This window comes from Carcharhinus amblyrhynchos, chromosome 28 (assembly GCF_965287045.1).
Source record: "Carcharhinus amblyrhynchos chromosome 28, sCarAmb.v2.hapA, whole genome shotgun sequence".
NCBI lineage: Eukaryota > Metazoa > Chordata > Chondrichthyes > Carcharhiniformes > Carcharhinidae > Carcharhinus > Carcharhinus amblyrhynchos.
Genome location: NC_137351.1, coordinates 11216596 through 11242599, shown reverse-complemented (window position 1 = coordinate 11242599; position 26004 = coordinate 11216596). Strand labels below are relative to the sequence as shown.

The following is a 26004-nucleotide window of genomic DNA, read 5'->3' as shown; positions in this document are numbered from 1 at the left end:
TATCTTGTGTGCCAGCCTGTTGGGCAGCTTAAATGTCCCAGTGACAAATTAATTGAAATAGTTAAACTCTCTAGAATTAGGTAACTGCAAATACCAGCAGAAAAAAAACCCAGGGACATCTGTTTTTAACATCACAGCACTACATCACATATGGAAAGATTGAGTTAAACTGAACTCCTAAATAACACTGCAATTATATCATGCACACAAACTGGAATACCTGATGTGTACCCATGACAAATAAAAGAACAAACGTCAATTGAAGACAGCAGAAACATGAATGGTAGAAATTTGAAATAAAAACAGAAAATGTAAGTCAACATTAACTTGCTTTTATGTAGAAGCTAATGTAGAAAAAGTAGAAATGTGCCCTAAGATACTTCATGGAGGTACAAGGAAGAAAATGAAAATGAAGTTGAAGAAAGGTATATCAGGGGGATGACCAAAAGCAGTGGATTTTAAGACGAGCCCTAAAGAATAAGAAGGGAAACAAAAGGGGGAGGAATATAAGGAGGAAATTCTAAAGCAAGGGCCAAGCCAATGAAGGCATGGCTTCATGCCATGCTTTGTGCAGAATAGGATATGATGAGCTGAAACTTATGAGTAGTGCAGGATGGGAAGCCACTAGAAAGAGAAAAATAAGTTACTTCTTTGTGGGCAACTTTTCAACCTAGTATGTAGAAATTCATTTTGTGATGAAAATACCCCTTTAGGTGATCCTTCAAAGGTGCAGTAGCACTGAAAGCTGAGAATGAGGTAGCAGTTAGTTTTGCCACCTAGCCTCCTAAACAAAAATTATTTGATGTTTGGCGATGACTAGAATACAGTGAAGGATAAACTGGAGGGAAAAGTTGGCACACGTTTTTTAAAAACTGTGTGCCAAACTGCTGTAGGGATTACTTCTTAACTTGCTTACCAAGTTGCAACAATTGAAGTCTTTGACATTAGCACTTCTGCAGCACCTGTCTCTTGTTTCTATGTGACTGGCATTGAACGCTACAGACTTTGACAGCAGTGACACGCGCTTTGAAGGATGGCTGCATTCCTACTTGTTTGTAATGAGGACTGAAGCCATTCTCAGCTAAATTAAATTTTCAGTTTTGAGGCAGAATGGCATGATTTTATACCGAATTCTCATTTTTGCCTTTGTATTGCCCTCAGGGTATGAGTGATGCCAGTCACTTCCCTTTCCTTTCCATCCGCCCCCACCCCCCACCTAACCACCATTTAGTTTCCTCACACTGACCCACCTAAGCCATGTTATATCATTCAGTTTTGACATCTTTTATCAAACATTAATGAAATGACCCAGGCAAACAAATTGTCATTAAACTTTCCATCACTTTGTCCCTTGGTATTGTCTTTTATAAATTGAACAGCAAATGTTGTATTGATCTTTCCCCACTTGCTGCTGAACTTGAAATGACCTGGATGCTTGTTGTTTATGGCCTTGAGTTACTTTTCCTTGACATTTCTATATGCTTGCCTGACATTACTAGCTTTTTTTTCCACCTTCCCTTCTTTTAGATGAATGAACAGGACATTCAGTATCGAGACATCCTCGGTCATGGCAATGGAGGGACAGTGTACAAGTGAGTATCTGCCTCTACCTATTACCACGAAATGTGTGAGAAATGTTGGTAAAGGGTTTTTTAATGTCTTTCCAGCATCCATCAAACAGTTTTGGCTGAAGGCATGCATATCATATTGATTTGATGTTGAAGAATGAAAGCGATTCTGTGGGTGCCTTTCTGTGTACACTTTATACTCAGTCATTTCCATTACAGCTATGATGTATTATCAGTGTTCAGCAAACATGACAAGGTGACACAGGTCGCTGAACAGAAATTTCTACTCCTGTTTCCACCTGAATCAACTATTATTGAAATAGTTTATTGAGATTGAGGTATTGATCACTGCTTGCACTAACCTTGGCTTAAAGGGGGACTGTTTACTCTGCATTGCTCTAACTTTTATAAAAGAAACATCCCATTTATTTTTACAACTACTTAAATTTTATTGCAATGGGTTGAATTACTTTGTTGTTTCTCTTTCATTTCAAAACAATCACACTGTTCACATATCGGGATTAGAGTTCACCGATTCCAGTTGCTAATTAACAATGCATTTTAAAATGCACTTCTTTTGGTGGAGGGGAAGCAGCATGTAAGTTATGACTTGCACAACAAGCAAGCTTATGTACTGTTGGGCCAATAGGACTTTCAAACATTTACCTAAAAATGAGAGATTCTGGCATCAATACTTCGTCATCACTTTCTCCGATGCCTGTTGTGTTGTGCAAGTAGCTTTCCACTCAACTGAGTACAGTTACAATCTGTCCTTTACAGCGTTATCTTGTGTTATATATGCTAGTGAATAAAACCCCACTGCGTCAACCAGAGATTCACTTGCTTGTTTTGTGCATGTAATGAGGTAGGTGTGCAATTTTTTTTTACTCCAGGTAACTGTTTAGCAGCTCATTGGAGCAAAGAACATGGGAAATAGTGGAGAGAAAAGAATAATCACTGCAATCTAATTCTCCATTTAGTATCTTGACTAATAACTTTGTTTTCCAAACACTTTCCACTCCTGAGTATAACTAGTACATAAGTAGTTTTAATCACTTATGTAGTTTTAATCTTAGTTGGAATGTAAATTACACAGTTGAATATGATGTGTACTTGCCAGAGTAGAGTTACAGTACCAACAGTTGTTATGCAAATAAATTGATGCTGCAGCTGGAAAGCTTTTTTATATAAACGGCTACATCAAGCAGTTGGAGATTTTAAAAAAATCTCCTATTACATATACTTTTTTTTTAAATAAACGAGAGAAGTGAGTGATGCACGATGAGCTGGCGCAGTAGTGCACTTAGAACACAGCAGGCTTGTTTTATATTCTTTATTGTAATACCAGACAGTGGAATGGTGTTGAGCAAAAACAAGTCAGCTCTACATAGAAGGGAGGAACAAAAATTATCATTGCAGATCTCTGGTGTGCTTCCCAGCGCTCAAGTTGAGAGGTGCTGCTAAAGCCAAGGGAGCAGATTTATGTATGGCCCCAGTTACTTGGAAAATCAAAGAATTTCACAACTGCTAAAATATAATCAGGAAATAACTTGGAATACGTTGTTTCTTGAGAATGAATATTAAGGTTTGAATTTCATTGTGATTTGGGAATTATTATTGTTTCCATATTACTCTCTCCCTAACTAATACCCCTCCCAGTATTTCTCCTCTCTCTGATGTACTGATTTCACACCCAATTTCTCTTTTCGTATTTCCTGATTAAATTTTGCCAGTATCCCTGCACTCAGCCTGCAATAAGCGCACGAAAACAATGCAGTGACAATTATTTCTTTTTCTGTGTAGAATTGGCCTTGTTATATCTTTGCAGAAGCAGTTTGTTAGATATTTAAGTGATAATTTACACATGTATTATTTTCAATTGTCCCCATCAGGAACCATGAAATTGCCAACATGCCATATCTGAAAGAAATGATGTTAAAAGAAATCTGTGTTTATTGATGAGCTGGAAAACTTGTAGGTTTTAGATTTGCAGTATCATACTGAAAAATACTGATAGTGAAGTCCAAAAAAAGCTTTGATTGATTGCAAAGGGTATGTAGTGTGTGCTCCATTTAGAGTCCGGAGTAATTATTCAAAACACTAGATTTGTAATAAATAATGGATATAGAGTTTTGAGATTATAATTAGTATGCACTCTGGTTGCATTGCTGCCTCACAGCTGGCCGGTTTCTTTGTTTTTTTATTGGAAAGGCCTAGTGTGGAGGCCATCACCCTGGTTCAGAAGTACAGGAGATGAATCGCAATAAAACAAGTGGTTAGATGTTGATAATCTTAAGTTTCATATGGCTTGCGATTATAGGAACAAGGAAAAAATATTATAGTTGCAGGTATTTGAAAAAGAATCAGTTTGAATTGGAGCTTGTACAATTCATTATTGCATATAGCTTTCTGAAATTCTGTTGAAATTATAGGCTTACACATTCATGACCATTTCTATCACCTTGAGGGCAGTTTTTAGCACTTAATTTTTTTTTTAAATCTGTAATTTTGATGAGGGACAAAATGCTGAAAATTTGAAAAATGAAAGAAAATGCTTAAAATGCACTTCAGGACAGTCAGAATATAAAAGAAAAGGATAGATAAAGTTTCAAATGTATTCTTCATTTGAAGACTAACTACCCTATCTGACATGTTAACATATTCTTCTTTCTTAGATGTCATTTAACCCGTGCACTCCAACATTCTCCATTTTTATGTAATTAATATGGAATCTGTACAGTGCAGAAGGAGCTATTTGGCCTATCGAGTCTGTATGAAAGAGCATCTCACCTATGTCCCCACTGCCCTATTCCTACAATCCTGTGCATTCACCATGGCTAATCTGCCCAACCTACACATTCCTAAACACTTGGGGAAAATTTACCATGGCCAGTCTGCCTAACCTGCACATCTTTGGACTAAGGGAGGAAACTGGATCTCCCAAAGGAAACCCATGCAGACATGGACAGAATATGCAAACTCCACACAGTCCGTCACCCAAGGCCAGAATGGAACCTGGATCTCTGGTGCCATGAGGCAACCATGCTAACCACATTCTAAAGATTTTAATTACCTTTTCCTTCAGTTACTGAGTATTTTAAGCTGGATAAATTCATTGTACACCCTTCAGATATGATGTTAAACTCATGCCCCATCTGCCCCCTCAGGTGGATGCACAAGGTCCCTTGGCACTAAAAGTACAGGAAGTTATCCCTGGCATCCCAGTCACGATTAATCCCTCAAATCAACATTACAAAAACAAAGTATCTTGTTATTAATTTAGTACTGTTGGTGGGAGTTTTCTGTTTGCAAACTGGTTTCAGATATATTTTATTAACTGTAAAAGTACTTTCAAACATCCGGTAGCCATGAAGAATGCTATGTATTATTTTCACACTTAATGCATAGGGGTCACCGAATAGCTCTTAGAAGATAGGATGTTATTTTTTGCTCTACCCTATTCCAGGGAGACATGAATAAATTGAAGTGCATGACCTGCCTGAGATCAGTTAAATCAGCACTGACTCCAAGGATAGTATCTTAATAGTTTTGAGTTCTGATTCCGTGCTTTGGTAGGCAGCTGCAGTCTAGGCCACTGGTGGAGCTTTGGATGACAATTCTAGAATTAAAGCACAACAATATTGGAAAAGAATATTTCAAATTTTAGACTACTTGGAATTTTTTAAAGAGTTAGTTATTATCTTGATTTAAATCGCAGTGTTGCTGACATATTGTGTTGTGAATTTTCATTGGACATACATCATCTATCTACTTACCAACGTACGGAACAATTTTAGCAATGCTTCCAAAGGTGGCAAAGCTTCCAAATGACTAGTTTAAACAAAACCTTTCCATCCAGATGTAGAATATGTTTATGTTTCGATTTAGACAGATTCATTGTAAGCTGTGTGGACAGCATTCAGAGCCTACTTGATAAAACTGTTCAATTAAAGCAAAAGCATTTACATGGTGTAATTTACCTAAATTGCCAGTGGGCCTCTTACACACTAGCAGTGTTAGAATTGATTTAAGCAATTGATTTTAGCTGAAGCTGATAAATTTCTGCTTGTTAGTTACAGTAATTTTGTAGAAGACTTTGTAAAGCAGTATTGAGTGTGCATTTAGCTGATGTTTAAAAGCAGTGTTATTTACAGTGGGTTTTTACTGTTTGTTTAGATGTTTGGGCAGTTTGCCAGCCTAGTGAAGCTTAAAATTTTTCTTCTTTAAATATTTAAACAACAAATTATCCAATTTTCCCATTTGCACTGAAAACAAACTCCCTATGTAAATAAATAGACAGATAAATTAATTCTTCTGATTAAGGGAAATAGCTTCTGGGCTCAGAATTAAGGCAATGTAAAGTGTGATGTTAAAAGCATATATTTTCAAGTTTGTATCATCAATTCATAGTTTGTACTATTGTAGTCTGTGCTAGAATAGTACTTAAGTGAGTACTGAGAGGATGCTAACTTGTGAGAGATGCCATCTTTCGGGCAATTTTTAAACCAATACGACTCAAATGTGTGGTATGGTCTTCTGTCCTATAGTGATTCCATGACTTTAAACCAAAGATCATTCTGTCTGATTGGATAGACATTAAATATGTTGTTTCACTATTTGAACAGATCATGAAGTTTTCCTAGTATCCTGGCCAGCATTACTCCCTCGGTAAACACCTTCAAAAACCGATTAATTGCTCATTCATCTCATTGTTTTTCATAAGACTTTGCTGCACACAAATGCACTGCAGCATATGTTTAGTCAGTTTTACTTAAGTGTAATATATTGTGTGGGAGATATTTGAAACCTGATAACGTTTTCTATAAATTGAATCTCTATGACTGCGTTTACATTAAGAAAGACCCATACTAGTATCACTAATTCCCTAGGGTGAGATGTGCAGCCAGTTGCATTCCAATTGTGACTTGTTAAGACCACCTGTTTGCGAAGCCCTGTTTTAGTCAATCTTTTATGATGGTGGTTTGAACATATCCCAACTATTTTGTATTCAGATTGCACTGAGACCTAAACTTCAGTCAGTGGCATTACTTAGTGCCAGTTTCATTCAGTGTAAAAGTAACTTCAGTGTCTTTTTATGAACATTATGACAATATTAAAGCAAAAAATGTGCAGAAAATACTCATTGTTACTTTCTGAGCAAAGTTGAAATGTTCATTTTTTAATCCTCAAACAGGGGAACACACAAGAAATAGAAACAGGAGTAGGCCACCAGGCCCTTAAATCTTCCCCATCATTCAATGTGATCATGGTTGATCTGTGCTGACCTCAATTTCTTTTCTGTGCCATTTTCCCATAGCCCTTTATTCCTCAATCTATCAAATATTCACCCACCTCCACTTTGAATACTCCTAACAATCCTGCCTCCACCACCCTTTGGGGCAGAGAATTCCAGAGATTTTGGTCACTTAAAACTATGCACCTCAGTTTTAAATGACCAGCCTTTTACCTTTTACCTTGTACCTACGTCGCCTTGTTTGAGACTTCCCCACTAGTTAACATCTCACCATCTACCCTGTCTGAGCCCTCAAGATCTTGTATGTTTGAATAAGGACAGCCCCTCACCCTTCTAAACACCAAGGAATACAGAGCCACGCTAATGATAGGGCGATCCTTTCATTCCAGGAATTAGCCTGGTGAATTTCCTCTGGACTGCCTTCAAAGTTACTATTTTTTTTCGAGTAAGGGACCAAAACTGTGCACAATATTCCAGGTGACCCTTCACCAACACACTGTACAATTGCAATAAAACCTTCCTATTTTTAAACTCTAGTTGCTTTGCAATAAAGGCCAAAATGCTACTTGCTTCTTAACTACTTGTTGGACCTGCCTACTAGCATTTTGCAATTTGTGTACTGTGGAACACCTAGATCCCTCTGTTCATCACTCACCTGCAGTCTCTCTCCATTTAGGTAATCTGCCTTTTGATTCTTCCTACCGAAGTGCATGACCTCACACTTCCCCACATTAAACTCCATTTGCCAGGTTTTCGCCCAGTCACCCTAACTATAACCCGTTGCAGAATCACAAATCCTCATCACAACTTGCCCTTTTACCTACCTTTGTATCCTCAGTAAATTTAGAAATCTTACATTCTGCTCCTTTCTCCAGGTCAACAATGTAAATAGTGAACAATTGTGGACCAAGAACTGATCCCTGTGGTACTCCACTAGTTAACCTTTTTCCACTCTGAAAAGGACCCATTTATTCAAACTCTCTTTCTTACAGCTAGTTTTCAATCCATGTTAACACACTTCTTCCATTTCCATGGACTTTTACTTTGTTATTATTATTATTCCAACTCATTTTCCATGTAATAATTTCCCAGCAATGATATATATATAAAGTTAGAGATCATAATGACGAATATTGTCTCATATAACCTTCATTAATGCGTGTTAACAGCCAGTTTTCACGATTGCAAAGAGCAGGAAAAATGAAATGTCAAAATTCTAAACCACTATTTCATCATGAGTTTCAATGATTGCTTGATCTTGGTCACTACAATCAAATCAAGCACCTGTACAACATTTAGTATTAGAAAGGCCAAAGTCATTGTTTTTGATCACTGCCCCAAACTCTACAAACTGCATCTGCCTCCATGTACAGTCTGAGATTAAGCCAGTCTGTTCACAACATTAGGCCTGGATTATTGCTCCAAAGGTGGGTATCTTAAATCCAGAAATTTCCTAACTCGGTATACCTGCCTCAGGAGAAACTACCCTACTGACAGGTTCTTTGTTTTGGGGGGGCTGGATGTTCGATGGAGCCTGGCCCACCAGCTCTGGACACGTGTTGGAGGCAGCCACAGGGTCTGCAGATTGTTTAAAAGGTCCACCTTGGTTCTCTGGAACGATATCTTGTTGCTTTTTTATGTTTCAGACCCTTCAGTGTTCACCTCTTGGCCTCTCATGCTTCCCTAAACTTGCCAACTCATAGCACCATCCACCTTCAATGGCACCTTATACCCTCTGTGACAATAATGTGCCAACTCATGTCACCCACTCACCCTTTGCCCTTACACTCTCCATGCCAGCTCAGCTTTCTGACAACACCAGGTTTAAGTGTGTTTACCCCAGCTCAGCTTTCGCCATGGACAGACATCAGAGACCATGTTGAGATGAAATAAAGGTCTAAATCTATTGATTTGATTTATTATTGTCACAGGTATTAGTATACAGTAAAAAGTATTGTTTCTTGTGGGCTATATAGACAAAGCATACTGTACACAGAGAAGGAAAGGAGAAAGTGCAGAATGTAGGATTATAGCCATAGTTAAAGAGTAGAGAAAGGTCAACTTAATGCGAGGTAGATTCATTCCAAAGTCTGGTGGCAGCAAGGGAGAAGCTGTTCTCGGGTCGGTTGGTATGTGTCCTCAGACTCTTGTAACTTTTTCCTGACAGAAGAAGATGGAAAAGAGTATGTCCAGAAGCGTGGGGTCCTTAACTATGCTGGCTGCTTTTCCGAGGCAGCGAGAAATGTAGACAGTGTCAATGTATGGAAGGCTAGTTTGAGTGATGGACAGGGCTTTGTAGTTTCATGACCCTTTGTAGTTTCTCATAGCCTTCCCTATAATAATACACTTACATTCATAAAAATTCATTTGAAACTTTTACATTTCCTAAAATTCTTAATCCCTTCTAAAAGTAAACTACCATTCATAATCCCATATCAAAGACAGCTCATCTTTTAACAACTTTGTGCTGTCAATCAAACGTAAACTTTTAGAGCCACTACTGTTTTCCACAGGCTGTAACTTAGCTCAGGCATCCCTTCATAAAGACCCCATAGGATAATATCAACAAATAGCTATTATAGCTGTTAGCCTCTCATTGATGCAGGCAGGCAGTTTCATTTAATTTTTAAAGAGCTGGGAATTTAAATAACTTCACAGTTGAAAGTTCAACAGACCTTGTCAGTCCTTCAAGAACAATTATGCTTACTTCGTAAAGTTGTGGCTTCCACTTTAGCAGTGAAAATGGGATTTGTTTGAACTCCATAAGGAGTTCAAATGGCTCTGCTGAGTTTCAGTTTCATAGAACATTACAGTGCAGTACAGGCCCTTCGGCCCTCGATGTTGCGCCAACCAGTGGAACCAATCTAATGACCCGCTAACCTAAACTATTCCAATGTTATCCATATGCCTATCCACTGACAATTTGAATGCCCTTAAAGTTGGCGGGTCCACAACTGCTGCAGACAGGGCATTCCACGCCCTTACTACCCTCATGTGCAAGTCACACCTACCCACAAAAATGGGATTTGTTAAAAATGGAGCTGAGATTTCTGAATCGGGATCCCATCTGCCATTTTGGAAAGGCTGTGGAGTATCTATAGTTCATCAAAAATCTGGGCCTTAACTTACAAGATTCTGACCTCATATTCATGCCATCATTATGACCATCTATTTCTACCTCTAACATTGTTCAACTTTGTCTGAGCTTTTCTGCTGTAAAACCCTTCCTCATCCCTTAATTACATTTAACATGATGTGGCCCATACCTCTGGAGTTCCCCCAGCGCTACAACTGTCCCACATATGTGCTCCTTAATTCTTGCCTTGTGCATCCCTGATTTTAATATCCACCTGTTGCCTGGGTCCCAAGCTTGGAATGCCCTCCCTAGAGCTCTCCACTTCTCTGCTCCACTTTACTCTTGTAAGACATTCCTTTAGAGCCTACTTCTTTGTCCAAACTATTGATCACCTGACCTAATATCTACCTTTGTGGCTCAGTGTTATTCTTTGTTTTACAATGTTCCTCTGAAACGTCTTAAGAGTTATTGAATGGTTACAGCACAGAAGGTCTTGGCTGTGTTAATAGTGCTATATTTTTGTTGTTAATTATGCATTTCTAAATTTGTTTCTGACAAATTTATTGCTGCACAACACTTCTTATGATTGGTAATTATATATAATCTCATAACAATTGTCCAAGAAAACCAATGCCAAACCACTGTTTTATTTCATGGATATTAGTGATTTTTTTAACTGTGCTAAACAGTGGTTTTACTGCAGTGAACACAAAATGTCAACAGTAGCTGCTGACAACCTTTACTGTGACCCACACTTGAAATAAATATTTCTTTATGGTTAAAAGGGACATGACAACACTATCGATGCACCAAAAGATTCTTAATCCTGTCAAGCATCCTTTCCGCTATTTAAATGATCATTTCCTGCTTTCTTTGCTTTTTGTATCCTTTATTTCTCTATCAGAGTTTCTCTCTTTCGGATGTTGACTGTCCAGCTGTGCGTTTCCAGAATTTAAAATAATGATTTCAGAATTCCAGCATTCAGATTATCCTTCCTTTTTCTCCTATGCTGAGGCAGTGTGTTACTCTCTATCTAATGTAAAATATTAGAAGAGAGCCTGTCATGAGTGCTGACCTTTTTTCCCCTGGTGAAATATATAGACAATGGATACTTCATACTGAGATATAAGGCTGTAATCTAATGAAAGAGCTCAGATATCCTAAATCAGGAGACCAAACCTGCAGCATTTCATAACTATTTGAGCCCTGAGAACAAATTTCAACCTTGAACTCCCTCCTCAGTACAGGATCTGTTCTCTTTGTTTTGTGTGCCTTTTAATTTAGTTTTCCAGCTAGCTCTCTGCCAGCGATGGTAGACCAACATTATGCTACATCAGGTCCATGGTATTTTCACTTTGAATGATTGCAGCAACATGAGAGCACTTTTAACCTGCTCTTGATTGTTGGATTTTCAAAGTTAATTGTGTATTACAAAAATTAGAAAAATTGGGAAAGTGAAGTTTAGACATGTTACGTCGGTTCATATACTAAAATCTTTGAAGGTACCAGGTTGTTTGCAAAAAAAAACATACAGAATACATGGATGTATAAATAGAAAGCTAGGAAGATGTGATAAACCTTTCTTAAGGGTTTGACCTCAGCTAGAGTAAGGTCAACTTCTCGGCAATACACATTAGTGAGAATGTCAAGACCTTGGAGAAGGTGGAGAGGGTATTTATTAGAATGATACCATGAATATGGGACTTAAGTTGTCAGCTTTGTGGATAGACCAAAGAAGCTGGAATTGTTATAGAGGTTTTTGAAATGAGAAAGATTTTGATAAAGTAAATAAAGAGAAATGGGTTACAGATAATCTTGGTGGAAATAGGACAGAAATTTAAGATAATTCACAAAAGAACTGGAGGGGAGATGAGAATTATTTTTGACATGGTAAGTTTTTATGATCAGGAATGCACTAAATAAAAAGGACGGTGGGAGAAGATTCAATAGGGAGATTGAAAAAGGAATTGGATATGTATTTGGAAATGAAAATGGGACCAATTGGATACTTCTGTCAAGGAGATAGGCCTGATGGGCTCAGTGGTCTCCTTTTGTCCTGTATAATTCTACCCTATGGTGTACATTGAAGCTAAATTGCAGCTTTTACTTGTATGCATCATCTAAAATTTTGATACAGATTGTTATCTAGATTCCTAATGCACTATAGATCACTTGCTGCTTGCCCACACCAAACCTTGGTAGACTCCATCCTTTCTCACCAGTCCCTCATATATACTCCCCAATACTTCCCTTCCTCCTCGCCCACCACTCACCCACCCTCCATACTCCATCCTCTCTGCCCCATATTTTTTCTTTCGCGCTAATCTTCTGCCTGGTTCCAGACTCTCTGTTCTGGTGACTCCAGCTGGTTTTGTTACTGGAGAACAATCTATGAAAAGGAAAAGTAAAATATCACTGTGAAAAGAGGCGCAAAGAGGAAACCCCAAACTTTGACAAAGGATGAATTTCTCAAGTGTTTCCAGAATAATTATACAGCACAGAAGGAAGCCAGTTAGTTAAAAGTACTGTACTTTGGTTTTCATATTACATGCATGTCTCCTGTCACCCCACCTTCCTCATCACAGCCTAGTGGGGAAGAATCCTTTTCTCAACCCCTTCTTATGTTAGTAAAGTGGATTTCATGCACAAGTTACCTGTTATAAAACCGTGACAAGGAAACTTATTTTTAACATGCAGTATTTTTTGTTGTATTACTTTTTTCACATCCGCCATTACTTTGTGTTATTGGGTGGGAATGGGGAATGTTTTCTGCTGTGGTAGTCAGTGGGAAACCACACTAGGGGTTTAGAACCATAATCTATGGCAGGTTGGGCACAGTGCTCTGCATATCACACCATCATGTCTATATTTAAAAGGTGCCCGACGTCACTGACTTACCATTTGAAGAAAGGAGATGGGCCTCTGAAAAAGAAGCTGGATCTCTGGGAACATCCTTAAGACTGGACCTCCTCAATAATACTGAATTTGGAAGATGCACCTATAGATGCTCTCCCCCCAGTCCACTCACCCATTGCTGAGCTGTTCTGGGGTCCAGCATTTTTATTGGCCTCCATTCTGAGCTCCAGAGGCAGCCCCAGGCATTGTTCAGATAAGTCCTAGCTTTTGCATGCCATGTTGTTCTAGATGTGTTCTGTTTTCCCACTAGTGTTGTGGAGAATTGGTGTGGGTGCATCCCCTTGGCAGGATGTAAATCAGTTTCACGCTGGCCTGTAGTGGATTTCTCGGTCTGCCATGGTGGGGATCAACAGAAGATCCTCTGGGAAATTCACGCCAGTGTAAAAATTATTTTTGGACTCCTGCCAATTTTTCCCTGTATGCATTTAACCCACAGACAGGGCCATGTAAAATTATGCCCATTATTTCTGCTCTACAGCCAGATTGGCATAAAGTTTAACAAAAATTGGGACAGGAGCATCAGTTGGTAGTTAGTCCTGGCTAAGCCAATAGGTCATAAATGTCTTCTGACATTTGGTTGTGAGATGATTACATGCTTGCAGCATTCTGGTTCTGGTAGATGTCAGTCCATGTGAAGTTTCTGATCTTCATTACAAATTAGAACTAAATTGGTATTCTAGGTCTGTAGGACTTGGTGCAGGGAGTGAAAGATTTGTGGTAGATTGTGCAATAGGGGAGTCAGGTTTTAAAGCATATTGTTGAGGAAAAAAGAGTTTCCTTGAATTTCAAAGCCTACTGAGGATTAAAAATAGAAGAAGACGATGATTCCACTACTCTGTCTTCTTGATAAGCACAAAACATTGACTTAAACAAAAGTAATTTTAGAAGATTTCCCTGTTTAATTAACTTCCAAGCTGTTTATTTGTATAAAATTATCTGTTCTTCCAATGTAATTACGGTTTTTTGTTTTCCGGGTTGTTTTATGTATTTAATCACTATCAATTAAGTAACTAGTCTGTTAAATTGACTAATGGTCACTGGTTTCATTTTCAACATTTTAAAAAATCTTTAGAAACTTAGAAAATAGGAGCAGGAATAGGTCATTCGGCTCTTCGAGTCTGCTCTGCCATTCGTTATGATAATAACAGCTGACCATCCAAATCCGTAACCTGTTCCCACTTTTCCTCCATCCTTTGATCCCATTAGCCCCATGAAAGATGCTTAATTCTTTCTTAAAAGCGTACAATGTTTTAGCCTCAGCTTCTTTCTGTGCAAGAGAATACCACAGATTCTCTGGGCGAAGAAATTTCTCCTCATCTCAGTCTTAAATGGTCAGACTGTGACCCCTGCTTCTGGACTCCCCATTAATGCCAACCATTATTTCCTACATTTCTGTTTTTAAATTCAAAAAGTTTGAAATCCCTTATAGTAATTTTACCAATTGTACCATTGTAGTTCGATTGAAATATTTTCAATACTTCTCATTTCTGGAGATAAAGGAAAAATATAACTTCAGGAATGGGTCTGTTTGTTATTCAGTCCCTTCTTTGTTAATTTCTCCACATTAAATAAAATTGTTCTATATTTTTTCTGAAAGCATCAGCACTTACTAGTATGTGATTTCAAAAACACCAAATACCCTCTGGTACCTCATCATTCTTAATCTTTGAGCCTATCTTATGGATCTTGGCAGTCTACTAGATTATGGAAGGCACAACAGCCAGGCATGTGCAGAAATCTTAGGTGACCATTTGTGCTTGTTGGTTGACGGGGCTAATTTCACTTCACCAGATTCTACCACAGCAGACTAAGAATCAAAGCTGGCGATGTCAAGTCCATGTTGACTTAAGCCAGTTATACAGGTATTTTATAATTTCGAGGCAATGGTGTCCCAGATTCTTCTGCCAAAATAATGGTGAGACTAATGGTGCCCACCATTATTTGTTTGGAAATAGTATAACAGCTTCAAGCAAGGGACAGACAATGCATTATAAACATGACTATAAATGATGGCTGAGCTGTCTTAGCTTTGATATGGCCTTTCCCCTGGAGAGATCTGATGTTAAATCACACGTATTACAATTTCTTACTTTACAGACAAAGTGTACCATATATAGAGAAGAAAAGGAGAGGATGCAGAATACAAAGTAACAGTCACAGCTAGGGTGTAGAGAAAGATTAACTTAATATAAGGTAGGTCCATTCAAAATCTGATGGCAGCAGGGAAGAAACTATTCTTGAGTCAGTTGGTACACGACCTCAGACTTTTGTACCTTTTCCCCAACAGGAGAAGGTGGAAAAGAGAATGTACAGGGAGTGTAGGGTCCTTGATTATGATGGCTGCTTTTCTGGGGCAGCGGGAAATGTAGAGGCAATGGATGAGAGGCTGGTTTGCGTGATGGACTGGTCTTTATTCACAAACTTTGTAGGTCCTTGCAGTCGTGGACAGAGCAGGAGTCATACCAAGCTGTGATGCAATCAGAAAGGATGTTTTCTATGGTGCATCTGTAAACGTTGGTGAGAGTCGTAGTTGACATGTCAAATTTCCTTAGCCTCCTGAGAAAATAGAGACGTTGGTGGGCTTTCTTAAGGACAGATTGTTGGTGATCTGGACACCTAAAAATTGAAGCTGTCGACCATTTCCACTTTGTTCCCGTTGATTTAGACAGGGGCATGTCCTCCACTATGCTTTCTGAAGTTGACGACAATCTCCTTCATTTTACTGACATTGAGAGAGAGATTGTTGTCGTCACACCAGTTCATCAGATTCTCTGTCTCGTTCCGATGCTCTGTCTCGTCAGTGTTTGAGATCCAACCCACTACGGTGGCATCTTCAGCAAACTTGAAAATCGAATTGGAAGGAACTTGGCCACACAGCCATAGGTGCACAAGGAATATAGTAAGGGGCCGAGGACACAGCCTTGTGGGGCACCAGTGCTGAGGATAATCGTGGAGGAGGTGTTGGTGTTGTTGCCTATCCTTACTGATTGCAGTCTGTGGGTTAGGAAGTGTCGGATCCAGTTGCAGAGGGAGGAGTCGACCCCTAGGCCACGGAGTCTGGAGATGAGTTTTGTAGTAATAATGGTGTTGAAGGCTGAGCTGTACTCAGTAAATAGGAGTTTGATATAAGTGTCTTTGTTATCCAGATGTTCCAGGAGAAGAAGTGGCACATTGTTGAAGATGCAAGCTGTTAACACCACAGCAAGGAAAAGCCAATCAACTGGAACCTGAGAGAGTTTTAAACATATAACAATTAAAACAGGGTTGAGTGTAGGGATAAATGTTAATATTGCCAATCAAATCTTTCTGGACGCTGAAATTAACCATATGGATGTGAAGTTTAATTCCTTCATGTTTTAATTGTTATATGTTTAAAACTCTCTCAGGTTCCAGTTGATTGGCTTTTCCTTGCTGTGGTGTTAACAGCTTGCATCTTCAACAATGTGACACTTCTTCTCCTTGCTTCTGACATCTTACAGCTTTACAAATCTAAGTCCCAAGTTGGTCAGTCTAGTCACAGCACAGATGGCTTGCCCTGAATCCTGAAGCAGATTTTCATAGGCTATGTCTATTTCAGTCTGACATACAGATGTCAGACAGGCGCATACCGAAGCAGCTCCTTTTTGGGGAACTCTGCTGGAAGATGCTTGCTTGGAGGGCAGAAGAAACGTTTCAAAGACACACTCAAGGCCTCCCTGTAGTCGCTTGACATAGACACGACCATCTGGGAAACCCTGGCACAAAACCACCCTACCTGGCGCTGCCTCATCCTCAAAGGCTGTCAAGTTTACGAAGCAAGGTGTATTGCTGAAGCACAACTCAGGCGCGAGTTGCGCAAGTCCAAAGCCACCAGCGCAACAACTACAGTGTCTACACAAGTCTGTCCAATATGTGCCAGGACATTCCGTGCCCAAATTGGCTTGATCAGTCATCTTCGGATGCACCACACCTAGCCTCAGAATGACTGGTGTCAAGGTCCTCATCAATGACGATGGACGAACAACAACTATTTCAGTGTTGAAGTAATGACATGGGTTAAAAACTGTATGGACTATGTGAGGATGATCATGTCCCACCACACTAGTCTGTATAGCATGCAAGAAACAATACTTTTCTCTGTATCCCAATACACGTGACAATAATAAATCAAATCTCAAAACATTGTTTATAACCTTGCACTCAATACACTAACATCTTACCACATAAGTTTAATAAAAAAACATTAATCTGTCATTTTTGAATTTGAATCAATGTTGCTATTGAGGGGATATGGTTATTTATCAATCAACATGAGCAATGAAGAGAACAATAAACATATCATAAATGTTTAATGTAGAATTTGTTTGGTTTCCCCATCCTTTCCTTAATAGTCTTGACTCCTTGGTATCATGGGGCCACAAGAGCTAATACTGTCTGGTGCCAGGTGACCATACTTCATGTTTTAACCTAATCAGTAAGAGTAGGATTTTTCCGTAGGCTTCAGGACTTCAGTGGTGGTGCAAAATGCGTGCTCTAAATACCAGTTTATGAGGAAGCAGACCAGCGGAGCTGTTTTCCTTGGAGTGTCCAATTAAGGGTGATGGGTGGGTCCTTAGTTTGGAAGGTCAGCAGGAAGCCATTATGTATTGAAAGATTGGCAGCCCCACCATCAGAACTAGGTGCTATTGAAGTATTTTCGGAAGGCATTAATTATGCAAAATGCCTGCCCACCCTGGGCAAGTACTGTAGTGGTAGGAATGCATTGAGTATCTGTCCCTGTGGATCCCTGCTACTTTACCAGCCCTCCAATTGCAACCCCATCACCCTGGGGCCAGGAAACTTCAGCTCTATGTGTCTATGTGACTGCAAGAAAATCCTTACTGAGCAAATTCTGTCTTCACCTGATGTTCACATTCAACAGTAATAATTAGATAGTGATCAGTTGTCTGAACTCTGCATGTTTTCCCCTTCTTGAGCCAAGTGCTTTGAGTCAAATTGCAGTGCCTCAGCTGAGCTCAGTTAATTTAATACAGCTGGGGGCTTGAATTTCTTGGTGAGTATGACTCAGCTACTTGATATAATAACTCACAGTTCCCACCTGTTTTTAAACAAAAATGTGAAATCCAGAATCAGAAGTTATATTTTGGTCCATTGAGCACGCTCCTTCCATATGGGCCATGTACAGTTCGCACAGTTGCGGGTAGTGCAGCTTCCTTCATCCTGGGAGAGATGAATATCCACAAATAAAATACTAAAGAACAGAAGACAACAACTAAGTGCATCATCAGGCATTTAAAACACATTAGCAGTGACATGACACATTTAAATATGCTTGCTCCTTGGTTTTTATGCAGCTTAATGCTGTGCCATTTAGTTTTTGTCTTTTGTATAGTTTTTTATTGTAGTTGTTGGGATACAGCAGCCAGGACAGAGCAGAAATCTTAGGCAATCATTTCTGCCTATTGACTGATGGGGCCAATTTAAGTGCACCAGATCCTACCACAGGGTTTTTGTACAGTTTTTGTATTGCAATTGCATAGGACAGGCTGGTTGGACCCGAGAACTTTTCTCTGCATGTCTTTTATGTTACTGTGCTATAAAGGGAAAATATAGGGGTAATCCTGTCATAACAGTAATTATTTCTCCTTCTAGATTCAGGCCCAACTTTAGATATCTCGTGTAACTCTGTTCCTTCTGTCTAATCACCCAGTGCTTGGTGAACTAAAATGCTAGTGCGTACTAGCAACATAAAGCATTTTTCTTAATTTTGGTGAACTTTACATGTCTTTGTCGACAGTGAAATATCAATGATTAAAATGTGCATTGCATGTCCACTTGAAATCCATGTTGCTGTCCAAGTGAGCAAGAAGGAATCACTTAAAATGGTAGTTGACCATGCAATGTCTGATGACGACTCTCTGATGCTGGAAGGTAATTGAGTGAAAGATCTTTGATATATGATATTAAATACAAGGGAGTGATTTCGAGGCTGTAATCTAATCTTTAGATTCAGGTGGATGTTCATAAACTACTTGAGTTTCATTCTTGCGATTTATCTCATCATCTGAACAACCTTGATTAGGTTACATCCTGATAATCACTCCCTGCTATCACATTCTATATTTAATACTGATCACAGGTAAAGGGTTATATGCATAACTAATGAAGTAAAACAATGTGATTAATTATTCATGAGTAGTAATTATACACAGTCATTTCTACATTTTAATTATCCATCTGGTATCTCTTTCCTGTCTAGCTCTTTTCCGCCAGTGGTGTTTCAGAAGCTTATAATGAAGGCAGTTTTCAATACCTATTGATTATATCTTGTATATAGGCTTTAAAATTTCCTTTTTATCAATTGCAATTTTTTTTGCTAATATATATATGTTAAAATGAAATTTCTGAAGGATACTTATCAGTTGTTATGTATATCCTGCCTCAGTAACCATTGACAATTTGATTGTTGGTGCAACCTTTGTTTAGTAATGTTAGTTTAGCTCGGATGGTATCATTCTTGCCTTTCAACTCAAAAGATTTGTGTTCAAGCTTTATTTCAAGATTTGATTTTAAAAGTATAGCATGGAAAAGTGTTGAATTGTTAGAAGCACCATTTTTTCAAATGAGATACACTTGTTCATTTGGCTAGAAATTAAAGATTCCGCTGTTGGGAGGAGAGTAGAAATAAGTCATGGTATCTTAACCAACATTCTGCCCTAAACCAACATCACCAATAACCTATCATATCAAATAACTGATCATTCAGTCCAGTTGTTACTTGAGATTCTGTGGTGTGCACGTGGCCTTATCTGTGCAATAACAGTCACTGCACTTCAACGATAATTTGTTGGAAGGGATGTGCATCCTACGTACATTATTGGATTAAATATAAATGCAAGTCATTCCTTTCATTTCCTTAAATAACATTTAGTATAAGTTACTGATATGGAATTTAAAAAAAAACTGGAAAACATAAACAAATATGGTGCACAATTAAAGGAAACAAAAACTGCTATTAGATTAGTCAAAACTCAATTGAGAAATTATTACTGGACGTCTGTTGGAAATTGCAAAAGCTTAATGGCCAATGTCAGGAGTAGGAGGACCAAGTTGCACAATGCCATTGACACATTCCTTAGGATAGATTTGAATTGACTCCCAGAGTATGGGAGAAAGTTTTTGACTACTTTTCATCTATCTTCACATCTGTGAACATGCTCACTTACCAGCAGAGTTGTGTTGTCAGCATCAAAATTGCAAAAATTGACGAGAATATAATCTCAGAAAAAATTGGGAACAATACACTGGGCTCTGGTCAGGTGATGTCTAGCCAAGGATCTCTAAAGGGATGGGAGCAGTGTTAGCCTCTTTCCGATATATTTCTATTGCTCACTGATTTTCCCTTAGGTTACAAATCTGCTCATGTAGTTGTGATTTAAAAAAAAAGAGTGACAAGTTGTTATCAGGAAACTATCAGCCCATTAGTTTGATCTCTGTCATCATCGGCAAGATGCTGGAAGGAATTAGAGATACACTCTATGATCACCAATATAGAGAAGCTATCAGAGATGCTCCGCATAGCTTCTAAAAAAAAGTTTAGCTTATTGATTTGATTAAATATGTTGAGAGTGCTAATAGTTTTATATACGAGGGTATTCCCATTGTCCATTTGAATTTACAAACAGTCTTTATTGGCTACCTCAGAACAGGTTGGTCAATGGGATAGAATTGACTGAGTAGAGAGTTACCATAACATATTAAGAGTTGCTTGCATTTCTGACAGCAGGAAATGGTTATTAATCGTTGTGGATCTGCTTGGAGACCAGTTGCCAGTGGTGTCTCTCAGTGATCTGTGTTTAAGGTTGTTACCGTTCACCATCTTCACCCATGACGTGAATGTGGTGTTGAGAGTAGTCTGCAAGTTTGCAGATGATACTATTACCAAGCAACAACATAACTAAACTTCTCAAGATGCTTCAGAGGATTTTAATAAAATAAATTATAACAACAAGCCGCAAAGCAGATATTAGGTCAGATGACCAAATCCTTGGTCGAAGAAATAAGTTTTATGAAACCAAAAGGGAAAACGCTGGAAAATCTCAGCAGACCTGGCAGCATCTGTAAGGAGAGAAAAGAACTGGTTCGAATCCCGAAGACCCCCACTCAAAACTTTGCTGTATTTATACTAATAGCTTTGACAAACAATCATCTGGACTTGAAACATCAGCTCTTTTCTCTCCTTAACAGACGCTGTCAGACCTGCTGAGATCTCCAGCAATTTCCCTTTTGTTTTCAGATTTCAGCATTGGCAGTAATTTGTTTTTATTTAATAAATTTTATGAAGTGTCTTTTAGAAAGAAAGTGAATTAAAGGAGTTGAAAAGTTAGAGAGAGAATTTCAGAGTTGGACAAAGATAACTGAAGGTTGGACGCCATTGGGAAAGCAATTATGTTACAAAGATTTATGCAGGTGTTTGGGCTGTATTTTTTCCACGAGTCCAACTTTCTTTTTATTTAAACAATTTGTTCAGATATATTACAGTTTACCCATATATATCGTAAATTACAATCCAAATACATTATAATTTCAGTCCATTTTATCAGCCTCTTCAAAATAGGTGCTGCTGAAACGTGGTTGTATCAACAAGCTGGCAGAATTGGCATGTCGTAAGAACAAAAACAGCCCAGGAAACAGGCCCTTCGGCCCAACAAGCCCGTGCCACCATTTTAACATTACCAGTCCCCCCCTCCACCCCTGACCCTTATCTATGCTTATGGCATTCCACATTGAGGGAAAACTAATTTAGGGGCAATTTATTACCTCCAATCAGCCTAATAGCACATCTTTGGGGTGTGGGAGGAAACCGGGGCACCCGGAGAAAACCCACGCAAGCACGGAGAGAATGCGCAAACTCCCACAGACACTGGCCCACGTCCATGTGTCTGCACAGCAAACAGTGATAGTCACTGAGCTGTCGTGTTACCCAGCATCAGGTCCAGTTTAAGCACACACTAACGACATGAAGTACTAGGCTATTCTCGAACATCCAAGAGCAGCCCTTGTACAACCCATCACGTGTATTCCCCTCGTTGGACAACAAGGCAGACCAACTTAAAACCTGTGAATTAAAAGAGAAAAACATTAGTATCATTCCACATCCTTATACATTACCAGGGACGCCCCAATGCTAATGAACCTTATTTAAAACAATCTCCTATATCCTTCCATCTCCAACCCACTCATGTGCCTGTCTAAGTAACTCTTAAACAACTCCAGCGTGCCTGCCTCCACCACCTTGCTTGGCAGAGCATTCCATACCCCCACTACCCTCTGTGTGAAAAACCTCCCTCTAATATCCGTGCTATACCTCTTCCCCCTCACCCTAAGCCCATGGCCCCTCGTACTGTGCGTTCCTAACATAGGAAATAGCTTACCACTGTTTACTCTATCTATACCCTTCATAATCTTATATACCTCTATTAGATCCCCCCTCAGTCGCCGCCTTTCAAGGGAAAACAGCCCCAATTTGCTCAATCTTTCCTCATAACCCATACCAGGCAACATCCTGGTAAACCTCCTCTACACGCTGTCCAGGGTCTCCACGTCCTTCTGGTAGTAAGGCGACCAGAACTGGATGCAGCACTCCAAATGCGGCCTAACCAACGTTCTATACAACTGCAACATTAAACTCCAGCTCTTATACTCTTTACCCCTTCGTATAAAGGCTAACATACCATAAGCTTTCTTCACAACCTTCTCCACTTGTACTGCCACCTTCAAAGACTTGTGCACTTGCACCCCCAGGTCCCGCTGTGTTTCGATACTCTTTGTGGATTTATCCTTTATCATATAACTCCCCCCTACATTATTCCGGCCAAAATGCATCACCTCACATTTATCAGGATTAAACTCCATTTGCCATATATCTGCCCAATATACCAGCCTATCTATATCCCATTGTATTGCCAGACACTGCTCCTCACTGCCCACCAATCCAGCCATCTTATTATTATTATGTTATTATTATTATTTTATTATACAGTCCCCTTAGATTATTTTTTTTTCACATATCGAGGTAAGTTGAACTGCATTTCAAAAAAGCACCAATAAAATACAGGGAGTCAGATTCTTTTCATATAATACGCATTAAAATATAGTGCACAACTTCAGTTTCATGTCTTTTTTTCACTCCCCAATTTTCTCCATTCCTATTCTGAAATATCAAATAATAATAATAATAATTAGTGTCATCTGCAAATCTGCAAAAACCCTCTTCCAAGTCATTTATATATACACTACAAAAAGAAGTCCCAGTACTGAGCCCTGCGGCACACCACTGGCGACAGACCTCCAGCTAAAAAAGGACCCTTCCACTACCACTCTCTGTCTCCTCTTACCAAGCCAGTTCTCAACCCATCTAGATACCTGGCCTTGTATCCCATGAGCCTTAATCTTTTCAACCACCCTACCATGAGGGACTTTGTCAAATGCCTTACTGAGCTATTAATGAGGGTAAACTACTGCAGGCAGATCTTGACTAGATAGGAGAATTGATAAGCATTTGGCAAATGATATTTAATTTGGACAAAGATTTGTATGTGGGCACATATAGTTGCATGCAACTCGCACAGAACTGAATTCTGTTTAAAAATGAAAAGATCTTAGCATTTGTGCACAATTCTCTTAAAGTTCACAACCAATGCCGTGATGTATTAGCTAAAGGAATTAAAAGGTTCACAAGTTAATTCTGTGTATTTTTATGTAGACATCTGAGCTAAATAGTGGTGAGGTTAAATTGTATTTATCTTAACAGATTATTTCAGATAGGCTATGTTAGATATTAGGAAGTCCTTTTTTCCCCAGAGGATCATATACCTATGAAACAAGTTGCTGATTCATACCTCAAATAATAATTTAATAATTAAATAATAATTTATAATTAAATTATATTTAATAATTTGCTGTTTACCTTCAAAAAAGAGCTGAGCCAGTTATGAAGTGGAAATCACAGAATCCACAAGACGGATAGAATACTAAATAATATTAGTAATGGTCATTGTGTTGTCTTTGACCAGTTTTAATTGCTTAGGGAGATCAAAGAGATTTTTTTTTCAATTTCTTCCTCCCTTTCAAGTCTTAACTGTGCAGAGCAGCTCCATGGACCAGTTGGCCCTGCCCCATCTACTTTATCATATGTATCATATCTTGTTTAAAAAGCAAGGGAAGAAGTTGAGTATATTTACTCAATGTGAATGAGAAACAGACATCTGCCAACTAATGTATTCTGGGTGAAGTTAAGAGAACAAGCTAATCTCCCTGTGGCAAGTAAATATGTGGGTCATAGGTCCAAACAAATAGAACATACTTGGGAGCACGTTAAATGTTAACTTGTATGAGTGACGTTGAATGTTACCATAGATAAACACACTTTCCTTTAATCTCTGGTTTTAAATCTGGCTTTTACCACTGAAATGAAGTCTTTTCTGAATCCATTCAGGTTTCTAGGCAAGATTATTATGAGAAGTCACAAATAGCCTGCATCTTATTGGATGCAGGCTGAAATACAGAGCGAGTGTAATTTGGCACTAACCTAACAGTCCCACTGAAAAATGATGGTGCACGAAGAGAAAAATTGGTGAGGTGCTCTGTTGAAGTTTGGGTTTAACAGAGGGAGCACTACTTGGCATTGTTTGTCTTGGAGTGCTTGACGCTTACGTGGGATGTTAGAAGAGGTAATGTCTTTTTTTAAAATTTTTTAAAAATTCCTAAATAGGAATTAAAATCAGAATTTTTTTTTAATTCCTAAAGTACAACACCAATGCACAGAGAAGACCAGACAAGCTCTTCATCCATCTCCTTGCTTGCTGTAAAAACCAATTCAAATTAAATCCAATACATGGTCCCCAGAAGAGAAACATACAAGATCCAAGCTGACAAGAAAAGGCATTGTACCTGATCTTCGGCTCGATCCCCAGTCAGCTGTTCCTCATCTTAATGAGCACAAAGACTCCCCTCACCTAGGGAAAAAAGAATTTGCGAATAGAAGGGTAGAGGATAAAGTAGAAGTTTTACATGACTGTTATTGGAAATTAAAAGCTTTACTTTTGAGATGACTGGTATATTATGTGGAATTGTGGAAGGGAGTTGGAATGTTTAAAGGTAATTTGTGTGATTTAATATAAATTAACTTATTTGACACAAATCCTTTGGAGATGTGAGTGGCCTACTGTATGTATCATCTTGACTGTAAGAAGATATGTACAGAGGCAATTTGAACTTCAAAAGTTCATCAAGTGTTGAATAGGTTTCAAACAAAGTACATTGGAAATCGTTTGATTATGTACACATGAATATATTATCAGCCAGTGGGTTGGCTTCAAAGAAAACATGTTGAATGCTGCTTCTCTCAGGTTTCATGCATGTGCAATTGCACGGTAAGTAAGTATAGACAATTAGATAATTCCCCCCCCTCCTTCCTGGTATTTTTTTTTTGTCAAGAATGGAGCTGATAATTAAAAGGAATAATTAGAATGGTCACTATTTTCAACTTGGAACTGTGAGTTGTTAATTAAAGCACTACGTGAGTGTTGGATTGTATTCTAGTGTAATTGTACCTTTTGCGCAAAAGTGCATTAATCACTTTGCAACCCAAGTGCTGAAATGTGTTGGTAATGCAGACATTTGAAAACCTAAGATCAGTTTGAAGCAGACAAATGACTCTATCACAGCTAATTTACAATCGGAAGAAAGGATGGAAAGTGCGCTTATTGCTTTTCAATTTTGTGATGTAATGCTACAAATTGTTAACTGAAATAAACTGTTAAAATAGCACAATAAACTGGAAGATGGTGTTTGTAAGTGAGTCCTGGGCCTGAACCTTTATTGGAAACTCAAACCCAGTCTTCATGGATGAATTAACGTGCATCATAATTAAATCATCAAGTGCTCCCTTATTCTTCAGATAGTAACAGTAAACCATCGTTGTTTCAGGAAGATCATCTTTCTTGTCAAGTAACTGACATGCTAATTAACCTGTTGAGATCCTCCAGTGGAAGAGCATTTAAAACTGCCAGACTTGGTATAGAAGTTCAGAGCATTTACTTATCTTCTAATGATCTGATGGTAATGGCTTCTTACTTACTGTAGGTTTATCTTTACTTACAGAATAGGATGCAAGCCCTTATTTAACATAATAGTTGTTGAACCACAAA

At 38.6% G+C, this 26004-nt stretch overlaps 1 protein-coding gene across 4 annotated transcripts in view; it reads left to right on the top strand.

Annotated features, from left to right (window-relative positions):
- The window catches only part of map2k5 (mitogen-activated protein kinase kinase 5), a 294288-nt gene that overhangs the window by 89729 nt on the left and 178555 nt on the right, over nt 1-26004 (top strand). For all 4 annotated transcript variants that reach the window (XR_013889610.1, XM_080214341.1, XM_080214340.1 and 1 more), the window contains exon 8: nt 1528-1592. Coding sequence is in view for 3 of the 4 variants with exons in the window: in XM_080214341.1 (XP_080070467.1) it covers nt 1528-1592 (65 nt within the window). In the remaining variant the exon portion in view is untranslated. The remainder of the gene's footprint in view (nt 1-1527; nt 1593-26004) is intronic.